Consider the following 15,050-nt stretch of genomic DNA (forward strand, 5'->3'; position numbering starts at 1 on the left):
TAGAGGACAGATTTGACATGTTTTAAAGGGTTTACCCACATTTTTTTTTCTTTGAAAAGTTTGCTTTGACATTTTTGCTTACAGATAAAATAGATGTCACTAAAGTGACCCAGCTGTTTAAACTGTCATATGATGATACATCGACAAATTGACGTTTGACAATTGACACATCAATCTTGAGCATTTTATCTGTAAATCGCTTACCGATTGCACAAATCTGAAACTGTGTTTTTAATATCTATAAATATTTAAAAAAAAAATCCTCGACAGCTGTCGTCTAGTGTGTCAAAAGTGTTTTAGTGAATAATGGGTAATCATAATACGCATGAAAAAAGCGGGACGGAAGGCGGTGGTAGTGGTACTAGTACCCCCAGAGGGTCTACTAGAGGAGCTCGATCAGGGTCTAGTGGTGAATTGCAAGGCCAGCAGGAAAAAGTTGAGAGTCAGGCGACGTCTTTAGTGCCCGTGGAAAAACTCGGCAAGGTAAACACATTCATAATTCATAAAAAAACATCGAATGGAATATTTAATAAATTTTAGGATCAATTACGTTGGTGTTGGTTTTGTTTGACCTTGAATAGTGATTACGATTTTCGTCAGCGCGAATGATAAGAAAAACAAACAATAGTGGTTTCTAAAACTATAAGTAAGGCACTGTATAAAATGGTCATTTTTTTTCTATAAAGCGATTCGAGATATTAGCAAATAGGTCTAACACTACGGATCTTATTTACACGAGATTAAAGATACTAAACATTATTTTATAGATAAGATATATCAAGATAATGTATTGTATTATGTGTGCTGAATATTAAAGGCAAAGAATCCACTAAAACTACATCATAATTGTAAGATTATATATCATCTCCACATGTCAAGACAGTTGACTTACTAAGTATGCATTAAAATAATATGAAACCTGTAAATTAACCTTGCATTTAAGTGAAATGTAGCCCTCATTACTACTCTGATAAAAAAATAGGTTTGGTCACAGCAGACAAACTAAACAATTAGTCAATTGAATGTGCGACATACTGCAAAAGATCAGTACAGGGTGCTTCTCTTAACTTAATAAACTGATGGGATGTCTTACCTGAAAGAATATTATTATATATAATTTTTATTATTATATTCAAAGAACAATATGAACGAAACTATAGAGTGTTAATAATTATAGTTATTAATAATGTATATAGTCGCTATATCTAAGGAAATAAAATTCTTAAACTTAGAACATGAACAGTGATTTCAGGAAGGAAATTTATGTTGTTAATGTCATTGCTAATACCAAAGTGGTTAAATACAATGAACTCATTGAGGTTGGGAAATAAATCAATGCTGAATAAGACAATTAGCTTATACTTTAATGTATCTTATTTTAATTTAAATACTACATAATGAATTAAATTATTAAACATAATTTCATTACAATTATTTATGCCCTTTGTTTATTAAAAGAATCATGAAAAATATTCATACAAAATCATATTTAATGCTGTTTTAAATTATTTAAACAACATTTACTTAAAAAAATATCCCACTGAATTTGTTTCGCCGGTTCTCCTTAAGGTATGAGAGGTATCTGTACAAACCTGCGATCAATACTTGAAAATCAATAAGCAAGTGTAATGCTTCTTTACTGAATAAATATTTAGACTTTGACATTGCAAGAATCAGATCAATATAACTTAGTTAAAATATGCTTTTAAATTTTATGTATATTAGGAATAACTCAAGATCAATGTACTTGTACGAGACAGATTCAGAAATGCGGATTGTTCAGTCAATTAGCACACTGCAATACATACATCCGCTGAGCTGCTAATATATATTATATATATATTCACGACGACTGATTTCGATGGATTACTACGTTATTAATAAAATCTTATTTTTAAACTTAACACTTATTCACTAGATGTGCAAATCACAGACAGTGTCAGTCTGTTAATGCAACCTTTTTTTAGTTAATATGCTATTGCAAGTTACAAAAATAACCATGTTTTTAAATTTTTCTGTTTACAATGGGTAAAAATTACGAATTGTAAATAAGTGGATTATGATAGAGACTATTTCAAATGTTTACTTGAATAAAATACATTTGATTTGATTTGCACCATTAAATATTTCATAACAATCTATTAATTACAGCAAATGTTATAACAAGTTAGGGTTTTTGTATATTTTTTCACTACTTATTTAATTATTTATAAGTAGGTAAGGTAAGGTAAGAGCCGAGATGGCCCAGTGGTTAGAACGCGTGCATCTTAACCGATGATTTCGGGTTCAAACCCAGGCAGGCACCACTGAATTTTCATGTGCATTTGTGTTTATAATTCATCTCGTGCTCGGCGGTGAAGGAAAACATCGTGATGAAACCTGCATGTGTCTAATTTCAACGAAATTCTGCCAACCCGCATTGGAGCAGCGTGGTGGAATATGCTCCAAACCTTCTCCTCAAAGGGAGAGGAGGCCTTTAGCCCAGCAGTGGGAAAATTTACAGGCTGCTAATGCTAAAAAAAAAAAAATCACTAGTAACTTATATTCAGGGTATTATGAGACATTCCACATAAGAGGTTTAAGAATAGCATATTTGCAGCCAATATGATACCTTTTATTCCATTTATAATACAAGTTTATTGCGGGCGTAACTGTGAAACAGTATTAATAATAATAATACATATTGTAGACTTATATAATAATTAAATATTTCCTAAATTAAAAATTCGTTGAAATAAACTCATGACTAATTCTCCACTGTCCGTCTGTCACCAGGCTATATTGCGTGAACCGTGATAGCTCGACAGCAAATACTAAAAAATAAAATTAAATATTATTTTAAGGGGGCTCCCATGCAACAGAAATGTTTATTGCAGATTTAATAGATGGTACGCAACCATTCGTGCGCGAGTCGAAATTGTTCTTTTTTTATTTTATTATTATTACTCCTACGCCCGTACATAAAATAACTACAAATCACATATAAAAATAAATGTATTATTCAATATATAATAGTAAAGGAGACGGACGAATGGGCCAACTAATGTTAAGTGGTCATTATCGCTTATAAACATTGACATTGTAAGAGGAATAAACCATTCCTTATGTAACCGCCGCGATCCGGCGAGTGAGAAATTACACCGGCTGGCGGCTCTCGCATCCTTCAGACAGTAGCACGGGAATTCATATAACATTCGTCTGTACAATAATTACTGCGTGGTATCCCGACTGTTTGACATTGCTGTCTTAATCGTGTTAATAACCCGCCATAATCTTTATAGCTTAATTATCGCGTTACGTCAACGCGCCTACATTTATCTGGTCGAGTAAATATAAGGCTGTATCTTCATTGAGCATAGGCCTACGTAATGTGTAAATATTTTCGATTTTAGAGACGGATATTCTTAATGCTTAAGTTCCGTATCATTTCATATTATATCGAAGAAATTGGATTCTAAATTACCTAGGGTCCAGTCCTAATCTCAAAGAAGCGAATTTAATTTCACCTCATATTCTTATGCGAAATGTAAACTAGGCCGACTAACATTCAGCTTTTAGTATAAACGGAGGTTTTTCCTCTGTTCCTTTCATATTATTTATTAACCTAATTGCAGGTAATTGTTACATGTATATAATCTATACAAAGTAAAGTAAAATCTAAGTTAACTACTGAATTTCTTGACAGTTTTTTAAAGCAGCATCTAACTGAGTATCTAACTAAACGTGAAAACAGTATTGTTTTATATACATTGTAACCACTTAAAATGCGTTTTGAAAATGCATGTATTATATTATATTTTTTATATTATAATACATTTAAAAAAAATATGCAGTTTTTTTAAATCCATCTACTTCTAGAATATTTATATAAACTTTTAAAATCTATGATATGACATGCTTCTTATACAACAATTTTAAAGGGGGTAGTTAACTCATCAACCTTCGTGAGAGCGCAATTTGTTTCTTGGCTTAAATTAACCGCTTTTTATTTATTTCTATTTGAAACTGCACTTGAACTTACACGCTTAAATACTGTGCAGTTTATAGAGCTGCCTAGCATCTGACACCCGCTGGACAGTCAGCCTTATAAAGGTACGTTGATAAACACATCTCACATGACTACATGCACAATACTTTCAATCAAAACCAATTCAGTGCATTTCAAATCTCATCGTCACACAAAATGTTATCTTTGCACAGTTTAGCGTGTAATTTAGTATCGCTTCGGCGTCAATCTTATCTGAAATCTGGACTTAAGTCTATTTCGATTCGTGTTCATTTGATTGCTGATTATCGAACGTGTGTCGCGTTTATTTGTTGTGGTAAATTTATTCTCATCGAAATGGATCGTTTCGTAGTCGTCGCTAAAGATTTGCGCTGCACGTTAGTTGGTATAAAAGTGAGGCGACAGAAACCTAAGAAGACTTTAAAAATAAAAACTACTTGTAAGGTAATGTAAATTTTCAACATTTCAAAGAAGTACTTCTTAAGTGAATATTAGATTAATACAATATACGTCCCATAATTACACAAAGGATAAGGATGGCGAGTGTATTCCTCAGTATTGCCTTAACGCGGATGGCCTTTATTGAATCTTTATAATTAAAATTAAATAGAAAAAATATGATATACACGGGTTATCCACGAGGATCTCATTCACACCTGATCATGTGATTTACTGCAAACACATAGGTATGTAATACTTGAAATACTCGCCGGGTTAAACCATGTACCTATATCTCTACCTAAAACCTAAGTGCTTATGAACAATACTTATTACAAGTATTATGTTACCGTAATTTTTAGAAATATTATAACAAAAGTTAAAAAAATAAATTTACATGATTGATTACATCTTCTAAAAGAATAATTGATTAAATTCATGTACTTAACTTTAACAAATTCTTTTCTTTCATCATTAAAAATAGTTGTTCTAGTCGCAAAATAAAAATAAAAATAGTTGGTAAAATTAAATACCAATAGTAATAACAAGGAATAACATTTCATGGCAAGACCTAACAAAATACAATCAATAAATATTAAATACCCGATACAATGTCACTGTCAGTCGTATTATCCTCTACGTACGAATTTGGTCGGTGAAGGTTAAGACAATAGAGTGACCATGTTTGATAAACGATAGAACTTGTATTTATGGTCAGCTGTATTTGCATTAATTAAAGGTACACGGAGAAAAAGTTTTATAAAAAATAACTTTTATCCTATGTATCTGTGATCTGACAAATAAACCTGAATCAAGGATACACTCTTGATTATATTAATACAGTTATAAAAGAACCTTTTGTTATGATTCTTGAATTTTTTTTTAAATTTAAAATTATAATTACAAAGTAACATCCCGTAAATACGCTACTCCTACCTAAACCTTTACAGATCATGTGTGCTCTTCTAAAAAAAGGTGTTACCTACACACTATTATTATTACAACTATGACTATAATGTATTTAAGATTAATTTTACCAGTAATGATCTTGTTAATTACTGTTACCTAAACCTGCAAAAACCTCTGAAAAATAAGTTTTGGAACTCATTTCATTATGCTATTCCTCGTTGCGATTCTATCGCACAACATACATGTGTGCCAGAATGTCATAATTGCCGATAGGTTAGGTTAGTTAGTGCTAGGTTGTAGGTTTTCCTTTATTTACGTATAAATTTGTTTTATATAAATGAATTAAGTGTACACATAAATGCAGTGTATACATAAATATGTTTATTTATGTAGTTTGTAGTTATAAAGTATAAACAAAAAAGATAACCCATTTAGCTGAACGCAAAAGCCGAAATAAACAAAAGATTATTTTGTGCAGAAAATAAAAACTGATAATATACACATGCTAAATATGACGCTGATGTAATACTTACCTGTAAGTATGCTGTAGAGGGAAATCACTTTGAAATCTAGTCCACTCTAAAGCCTTAATTCTCCGTTTTATGACCATAATGCGATAAACTAACTTATAAAGTGTTATCACACGAATCAAACAAATGACACTTTGTTTGAAAGCGGGTATATAATAATATATTTGCTACATTTTAATTGCTTAATGTTATGGCCGATCTTGGTTGCAGCTTTGTTCGTAAACATAATTATCCGAATACGACAAGCTAAACCCAGCAGACGTTGCCGTTGAAAATTTAAAAATGTGTTAATTTTATATATATATAATATTTATCATGCTATCAAACATTGGCGAAATGATTTAGACGAAAGCAAAGCTCGAAATCAATTCGACAATTATTGTCGAATGCATTGTAGAGTCCCCCTGTATTACGTCACAGTGATTGGGTGACCGGTATAGAAGTTGAGCTGCAGCGCTATCTAGCGGTGACTTACTACGAAGTGTATTAATATATAATATATCTATAATTGTTATCATTTTTATAATTAATATAATTATAAAAACCTACATGAAGAATAACACTTTTTCATGCTCTATTACGAAGTCTATTAATATCATACATATATACATAAGATTATAGCTTTACAGCATTGGAACTTGTACGTTATTAATCTACAACTGACCTTCGATTATACTCGCATCTAAGCCGTATTTAATAAATGCAGGTTGTATTTATTCGTTGTTCGCAATTTTTCGATGATAATTTTCTTATGTCGTCGCTCTACTTGACCTTGGCGACATAATCTGTAGCCGGTTCGCTCAACTAAGAATTTAACCGAGTACATTTTTGTAAGTTGAAAAAAATATGTAATTAGATTGTCCTGGTACTCCGGAAACGAATGCTTATCCTACATTCATCAATCAGGATTTCAGATAGTGGAATCGTTTTGTTTTTAATTATTATCGGTCAATTCCGAAGTAGCGATTATGTAAACTCGTAAACGTAGTCGACTTTGTAATCCTGTTGTTTTGCCACCTAAACTAGACTTGTCTGTTAATGTTCCACTGCTGGGCACCGGCTTATTAAAAACGTAGAGGACATCCGCTTGTGGGTGAATAGATCTATGAGCGAAGCTTTTATTGCAATATGTGTAAAAACTACACGTTTAAATATGTTCAAAGAAATGCCGGTCCGAATACTTGAATGACGTCAAGTACAAAAATCACATTTCGTCGAATATCCAAGGACGAATGAAGATGTTACATCAGCGATGAGACCTACAGATCTTACTAATATTATTTATGCGAACGCGTGACTGTTCGTTTGTATTTACTTTATGCGAGAGATTTTATGTATAGAGGAAGTTTATGAGCGTAGGTGGGATATTCTATTTAATTCTACATCCCAGTAGGAAGCCGCAGTTTACACGTATTTCTTGATACTAAACCATTTCCTATATTTAAATGAATCGCTATTGTAGAAAAGTAACCGATTACTTTTAAACTACGTCTTCCAAGCCATTAAAGTCGGTCCCATGAGTATTTTCGTTGCAAATATGAAACGTTTTTTAAAAGAACGCTTTAGAAATACGCCTCGGAGATGTTTCTGGCATTCGAAATAAAAAACAAATCGTTTCTTAAATGTAGTAACCTAACATGAATGATCATTCATTAGTCATTAGGTATAATTACCACAATTGGTTTGATCATGTGAAATCAGTAATGTTTTTGTACCATTCATTACTTTGTTTTCTAGTATCTTCTAAAACGTTATGATAATTTATGGTTTATTAAACGTAATCAAAACCACGCAGACCGAGCACCGTCGATCAGTTGAACAACATGGCGCCGTAGTTCTGTATATGTGAAGTATGTTAAAGCACACAGCTACGTATAACTATAATTTATTAAAATATTGGTTTCCGTTCTAACTAACTTCTGCGTTTACTATATTAGTTGGGATATCATAACTTTTACAAAAAGTCAATAAACTCGGAAATTAATCGAAAATAAAGAAAGCGTTGGAAAAGTTAATTCAATTATTGACCCCAAGAGATTTGATTAAGTTTTGAATTATTTTGAAGATAGTTACTGAAGTAAGATTTGAATAATAATATTTTTTCGTTGTTACCTATAACCAGTACTGCTCTATGCAAAGTCCCGATGTGACGCACATCGTATGACTACACTGAACTATTTAAATACATTCGCCATGTAATGAATCTTAATCTTTGTCCGCAGCTCCTCGCTCATCGCTCACAGAAAGAAGATGGCATCAACGGCGTCACGGAAAAATCATTTACCGTAAGTACTAAGATTGCTAGAGAAGATTAAACGTTATTTCTGATTTAGGATTTTGTAACCTAATCCTCTGCGGGTGTTCCATTGCGAGTTCGTACTGGATATAAAAAGAGCTCACGATGTTTTTTCAACACTTAACACGAAATGAATTACGTACACGAGCTAAGAGCCACGTGCTGTATCCATTGCACAATCTCAGCACCTGCTCATTGAAAGTCTATGGAAATCTAAACTAACTATCGATATGGTTTCCGAAATCTTCCAAATTACTTTTTTCTAGCACATCTATATAAGTAAACATAGCTCAAGGACGAGAAACCATCAATTCGAGTGAGTCTCCGATTCGTGACGCTTTGACTAATTGTTTAGACGACCGCCGACCAATTACTTCGCAATCACAAACAATGTTATGTTTTCTCTCGCGCTGAATTTCGCTCGCTCAGCCTGAATGACTTGTAAATGTTTATCTGCGTTCAAAACTAAGAGAACAAGATTTGAAGTCCTTCAGCTGGCAGAAAGCTAAATCGGTACAAATGTATGTAGGCCAATTTTTTGTCTAAATTTATCAACCCGAGTGTCGATCCGTATTGCGAATAAGACAGTTTCTTCATATTATCAAAACAATATTTATAGGTTCTCGTTAAAAAATAAAAATGTTTAATTAAACATTTCATTTACTTTTATTTGAATATTACTTAAACTTAAATATATTACAATAATTATTTGTAAAATTTCGAACGTCCTTAGCAAGAACTTTTTTTTTGAATGATTTCGATTTTCGTCTAAGGTCACAACACAATGTTAAGCAAGTTATATATATTTATAAGAATTATTTTAATTACTCTAGTTAGTAAAATTTGAATTGAAAATTCTAAAATAATTTCGTCCTCCGCAGAAATACTTATTTCCAAAATACCCGGACCTCGCGCGACAGTTCTACAATTATATACACAGGAGTGGGAAATGTAAGAACAAGCACATCCCGCTGTCCACGTTCAGACAGCAATGCGAGAAGATACTGGCCATGTTGGACGACAGCGTTATCATCGAAACCTATGTCAGGTAAGATTTGCCTTGATTGCTCAAAGATTGATTGCCGAAGACGGGCGCTGGTCACTTGCCACCAGGTGGACTTCCTACGCATCACCCACCTCCATTGAATAAAATTGAAAAAAGAGGTGAAGTAACAGCCCGTTAATGGATCACGTTCATTCCACAAAGCCGCTTCGAGCTACTTTGATGATTACATGTAGTTTTCACAAATTATATATATATAATGTATGTGTCTAAGTTCGGGTAAAATATATTTCTATTAGACAAATTGATTTATCATGACCCTACTATAATCCTAATTATAATTAATTTAAAATGTTGATATTGTTTATTTGTTTTGTGTCTCGAATATCTTATATAGTTTATACATGTAGTGATATCGATTGCAGAATGTTCAGTGTAGACGCGGAAGAGGGTACCGTGACGCCGGATGACCTCAGAAGTCTCCTATACATCAGCTACAAACTCTCGATGGACCACTACCCTGAGGGACCGCAGACTTGCTTTATGGTAAATTATAAGACAAGACATACATACATAATGATTACTTAAGCTGTTGATATTTCAAGAAAAAATGCCAATCGACCCATTAAATAAGTTATTTGGTTTATGTTAGTTGTGTATGAAGCGATATGACGTAGAAAATATGAAAATTCCGGTTTCGATATACCGGCTGTCATGGTGTGGGCATGCTATGCGGAGGAATGAGGACCATGTTGTGAGGAACGTGTTGAGCATGGACGTGGATGGATATAGAGGAAGGGACGACCAAAGAAAAGACGGATCTATTGTGTGAAACACAATATGGTTGGAAAGAATGTTACTTATGATATGACGTCAGACGGAGGAAGAAGTATATTATGGCAGAAGACATGCTGCGCCGACCGCAAATAAAATTTTGATGAGGTCAGGAGGATGAGATGTTATAACCAAACCTTTCAATGTCTCGATCAGGTCAACAAAACGTTGACGGCGGTGCTCAGAGGCTGCTTCAACAACAAGGACTCCCACAGCGTCGGCTTCGTGGTGCGCTGGCTCGAGGAGCACTGCCACAGGCTCATATTCCCCGTTCACAGGTAAGCTGTCGTCGGTGAGAGCTCATTCCAACCCCCGAGCACCGAATAACACAGCCCGCGGCAGGTACTGCGTGCACGTGCTGGCCACGCGGCACCGCGACGTGGAGACGCTGGCGGCGCGCGCGGACGGCGACGCGCTGGAGCTGGGCACGCCCGTGCTGGAGCGCAGCGCGTGGGGCTCGCCCGCGCTGCCCGTGTCGGCGGCCTGGCTGCTGGCCGCCACGGCGCCGCCGCTCTACAGCCGCCCGCTGCGCGCGCCGCCGCCGCCCGCCGGCTCGGCCGCCGCCTGGCTGGCGCGCCTCGTGTGCGCGCTGCCCTCGCACTGGGCGCCGCTCTACGCCTCGCGCGAGCACGGCCTGGGCGCCAACCGCTTCCTGCACCACACGCTGGCCTACCGCGGGCCCACGCTGGTCGTGCTGGAGGGCGGCTCCGGCCCCGACGCGCTCACGCTCGTGGTGTGCGCGGCGCAGGAGTGGCGCGACACGCACCAGTACTGGGGCGCGCCCGACTGCGCGCTCGTGCAGCTCTACCCCACGTGAGTACGGCCGCCCCGCCCCGCCCCGCCCCGCACGCCCCGCCCCCGGCCGCTCACCGCCCGCCCGTGTGCAGGTACGCGCTGGTGGAGCAGGCGCCCAAGATGCTGTACCTGAACTCGTGCATCCGCGGGTACCCGAAGGGCCTGCGCGCGGGGTCGGACCCGCGCAAGCCGCTGCTCGTCGTCAACGAGGGCTTCGACTCGTTCACTTTCAAGGGCGTGCCCTACTCGCTCGCCGCTATCGAGGTGAGTACTGACAGACTACTTATATTATTCAGCACGACGACGTCTCCCCCAACTTCTTAACATTGATCACATAAAGACACTTACGTGTCGTTGCATTCGACTTGATTTATTAGAGTGAAATATTTTGGCTCCATCAGGTATGGGGTTGCGGTGAACAGTCCCTGAGAGACGCCCAAATCGAAGTAAAAAAATGGCAAGTGCGAGAAGCGGAGAGACAACGTCAGGTAAACTACTACTATTTATATCCCCTTTATTTGTACTCCCAAAATTCCGACAAAAACTTTACCAACATTTTCACGAACCGATAAATATTTTAATGATGTCTTGGCATGACTTGGTCAAGATTATTTATTTATTTTTACTTCTGCTATTGGAGTCAGCTGCTCTAGTTTTTATATAGACATATAGGACTAGCAAATGGTCACCTGATGGTAAGTGGTCACCCCTGCCCTAAGACATTGGGACTGTAAGAAATATGAATCACTCACTCTTTTCATCCTTCAAACCGGAACACAAAAATACCAAGTATTGTTGTTTAACAGTAGAATATCTGATGAATGGGTGGTGTGTACAGAGAGGAACTAAGGCCCACAACCATATGTATATTTTCTAACTCACATTGTAGAAGTGTTGTGGAATAAAATAATCTTTGCCCTCATAAGGATAAAACTTTTAATCTGGCAAATGTTTGACGTTAGATTTCCATTATAAATATTTGAATATAATTTTCCAGGTAAAGATATCTGCGGCAGACTGGATCGAACACCCCGACCGGTATCTCCTGGAGCTAGCTGGCCGACCGCAGTACAACAACTCCTCCAGCTAGGACCTAGTGTGGAACAAAGTATAATACTTGTTAACAAGACTTATAATTTTCTAGGAACTTTTTATTTGATTTTGATAAATATTAGAAATAAAAAGTTCCATGGAACCTTTTGAATTTGAGTGATCTTTAGTGAAGTTTTTTGGTTTTCAAGTAGTTTTATATGAACTAGATTGAGCCAAGCTAACACAAATTTAGAAATATTTATCAAATACTAGGAAATAATTTATTTTAAATATCAAGGCTTTTGTGTACTGCTTGGAAGTATATAGAAATTGATTTATATGTGAGTAAATAAAAAAAAATAAAGGTAATCTTCACACTATGTGTAAAATATTCAACATCTATGTCGGAAAATAAGTTTAACAACAAGCTTCTATTTCAATACATGTACTAAAATATATTTACAAAAGTGATGTTGTTGATCAAGGACAAAATAAAAAATATTTCATAGATCCATTACTAGCAGGTTATTGAACTATCCTGGGATGTAATCAAACCTCTCACTTTGAGTTATCGGATGACACCCAAAATATATCCTAGGAAAATTATATTATAAATAGTGGAATTGGTTAATAAGTCAGCTGCAATATTCTCCCCGCACATAATAATAGCTGAACTTAAATAAAATATTAAAATAACAACTTGTAATACATTCGGTGGTACTTAATTTGAGTCGAATATTTATTCTATTCATTAATAGTATTTGTTTCTCTTACTGTTCTTATAATAGATAAGATTATTTTGATTTTGCAAATTATAATTAATATCATTCCATGTGCTAAGAAGGCCAATATCAAAAAACTTATGATAATCAGAGTAGAAATAATGTTATTTTGGTTGTTTTGTACCACGCCTTTTAGCGCAATATTGCTGTACTAATAATGTTACTCTTATGTGGCTTTATATAAGGCCACAGATCCGGAGGTTCATTTCGAGAAATAAAACCGTTGGTCATGCGCCTGAATTCTTTCCGGTCGCGTCGGTTTTACTATTATATTATTTGATAAATTTATTATATTTCAATATTATTTGGTAAATGGCAGAATGTGGTTTACCTTAAACTCAAATATTGTCTTTGTCCTGTTTAGCACCAGGTCATCGCGTTGTATTCACATTCTTTTAGTTTTTTATTATATAAGATCTGTTTACAATGGGTTGGGTCAAATGTGACTTTATGTTTTAATTTTACTCTAGTCCGCGAAATAAAACTCTTATATCATAAAAGAAAGATATGACTTTCCTGTGTTTGACTTCTAATTAAAATTTAAGTTGCTCAAGTGAAACTCGGACTTGGAAATTATTTTTAAGATAAGTCATTTGTATTAAAGACAAATATGATGAGACTAAGCCTTAAAATATATTTAAAATTTTAAATGCACAAAGTTGATAAAAACATGTCAAACTTTATGTTAAATTGTCAACTACAATTTAAATTATAATCTGTGATTGTTATGTCAATGGCGTAACAGAATCAAAAACTGTAATCGCAATGGTATTTAATAGTCTAATCATTAGATTAGATTAGACTCTAATGGTTTACTTGATTATTAAAAAAAGCGTCTTTTTGCGCCAAAAATAACTAAAGAACTACTAACTTTTACTCATTGTAATAAATGTTAGTAAGGAAAAAGAGTTTTGTTCCTACAGTGTTTTTAGCCATAATGAAAAGTCACTAAAATTTAAATATTTTTATATATTATATTTGTAGCTGATGCTTTATACTTTATATTAGATAGTTAAAGACAATTAATATTACATGTAACAACATGCAACACTAAAAAGTGTGTCTGATTGTAAAATATTAAACAAGAAAATATAAAACAACCATCAATATTACCCAGAACAAGTTATTTCTGAAATTTATATTCAAATAATAAAAATGGATTGAACGTGTTAGATATTCGTATACGTTAAAAAGAAAAAAATATGTATTAATTTCATAGAATCATAATTATTGTGTGTTAATTAAATATCTCAGATTAAAGTATATATTATATGATGAATTGTATTAGCTGTTTATTGACCCTGATATGGACTTCAGTAGGAATATAATTATTAAACTCCAAAAGGCACGGGCGAAGTTGCGTTACTAAATTGAATTATATTTATATAGTTACTACGTGTAGCCGGATCTTAGCAATTGTTTTTTCTTTGAAGGAAAATTTTTGGAATGACTTAAACCATAAATAAGGTTATTTTTTACTGATTTACGAGGAAGAGATTTACAAAATATTTATATTTTAAAAAAAATATTCAAGCATAAACAACCTTAAAATAACTCATATAGCGTCACATATATATTTTAAATGTAACAACGCAAGCATACACAATTTTTTTTAATATAATTATATAATGTAAAATAATAAAAAAATATATATAATTTTTAAAAATGTATGTTTACTTCTGAGGACCAATTTTGTTCTTGTGAAAATGTTCTCTTCATTTTTATTGCTTCTGCACCTTTTTTTAATTTTAACTGTTGCTTTATATTATGGAGAATAAAAAAAAACTGTCAAAATATTAATCCAATTAAAAATATATACTTTGCTAGTTAATTGTATAATAATTAATAATGCTCGAAGGACTGCAAACTTTGAGTTAAAGTTTTTTAAGGAGATTTCGTAAGGTGTCTTTTACGTGGTTAATTTAAGAAACACGTTTTGCTTACGGATAGCAGTATTTTCTAGTTGTAGTTGTGAGGCCGACTTATAGGAATCGGAAGGCCGTGAATAGCTTATAGTACCCTCCTGTCCATTATTAATGTAGAGTTAAAAATGTATAGAGATGACAAAATGCTAGTCAATATTGAACATGTCAATAAAATTATTCAATTCTACTATCCGTAAACAAAACTGGGCATATCTTGAATATGGAACCCGGGCTTCACAAGAACTGAACTTAATGGATTGATGCTTTCATTTTATCTGTCAATACGATTGCTTTTTATATTTATTTTGACATTTATCTGCAATGTTTCATTCCTTTCATCTGCCTGTTTCTCTCTTTTTGTCGTCTAAATGAAAAAGAACACGTAATGTGGTCTATTTGCCCAAATAATAGTGATATTTTGCCTTATATTGCGATATGCTATACACATGTATGATAATGTAAAAATAGTCGTTAAACATATTAAAGTATTTTAATTAAAG

The 15,050-nt window shown here is 34.4% G+C and overlaps 1 protein-coding gene across 1 annotated transcript; it reads left to right on the forward strand.

Annotated features, from left to right (window-relative positions):
• The first annotated feature begins 190 nt into the window (after positions 1-190).
• Positions 191-14,920, forward strand: LOC125072139. Its single transcript, XM_047682659.1, has 9 exons — positions 191-483; positions 8,106-8,168; positions 9,061-9,227; positions 9,608-9,728; positions 10,173-10,294; positions 10,359-10,829; positions 10,904-11,075; positions 11,213-11,299; positions 11,809-14,920. Exons 1-9 carry the CDS (start codon positions 307-309, stop codon positions 11,899-11,901), a joined length of 1,473 nt encoding a protein of 490 aa, XP_047538615.1. The 5' UTR covers positions 191-306; the 3' UTR covers positions 11,902-14,920.
• Positions 14,921-15,050: the final 130 nt, after the last annotated feature.

This window comes from Vanessa atalanta, chromosome 20 (assembly GCF_905147765.1).
Source record: "Vanessa atalanta chromosome 20, ilVanAtal1.2, whole genome shotgun sequence".
Classification (NCBI taxonomy): domain Eukaryota; kingdom Metazoa; phylum Arthropoda; class Insecta; order Lepidoptera; family Nymphalidae; genus Vanessa; species Vanessa atalanta.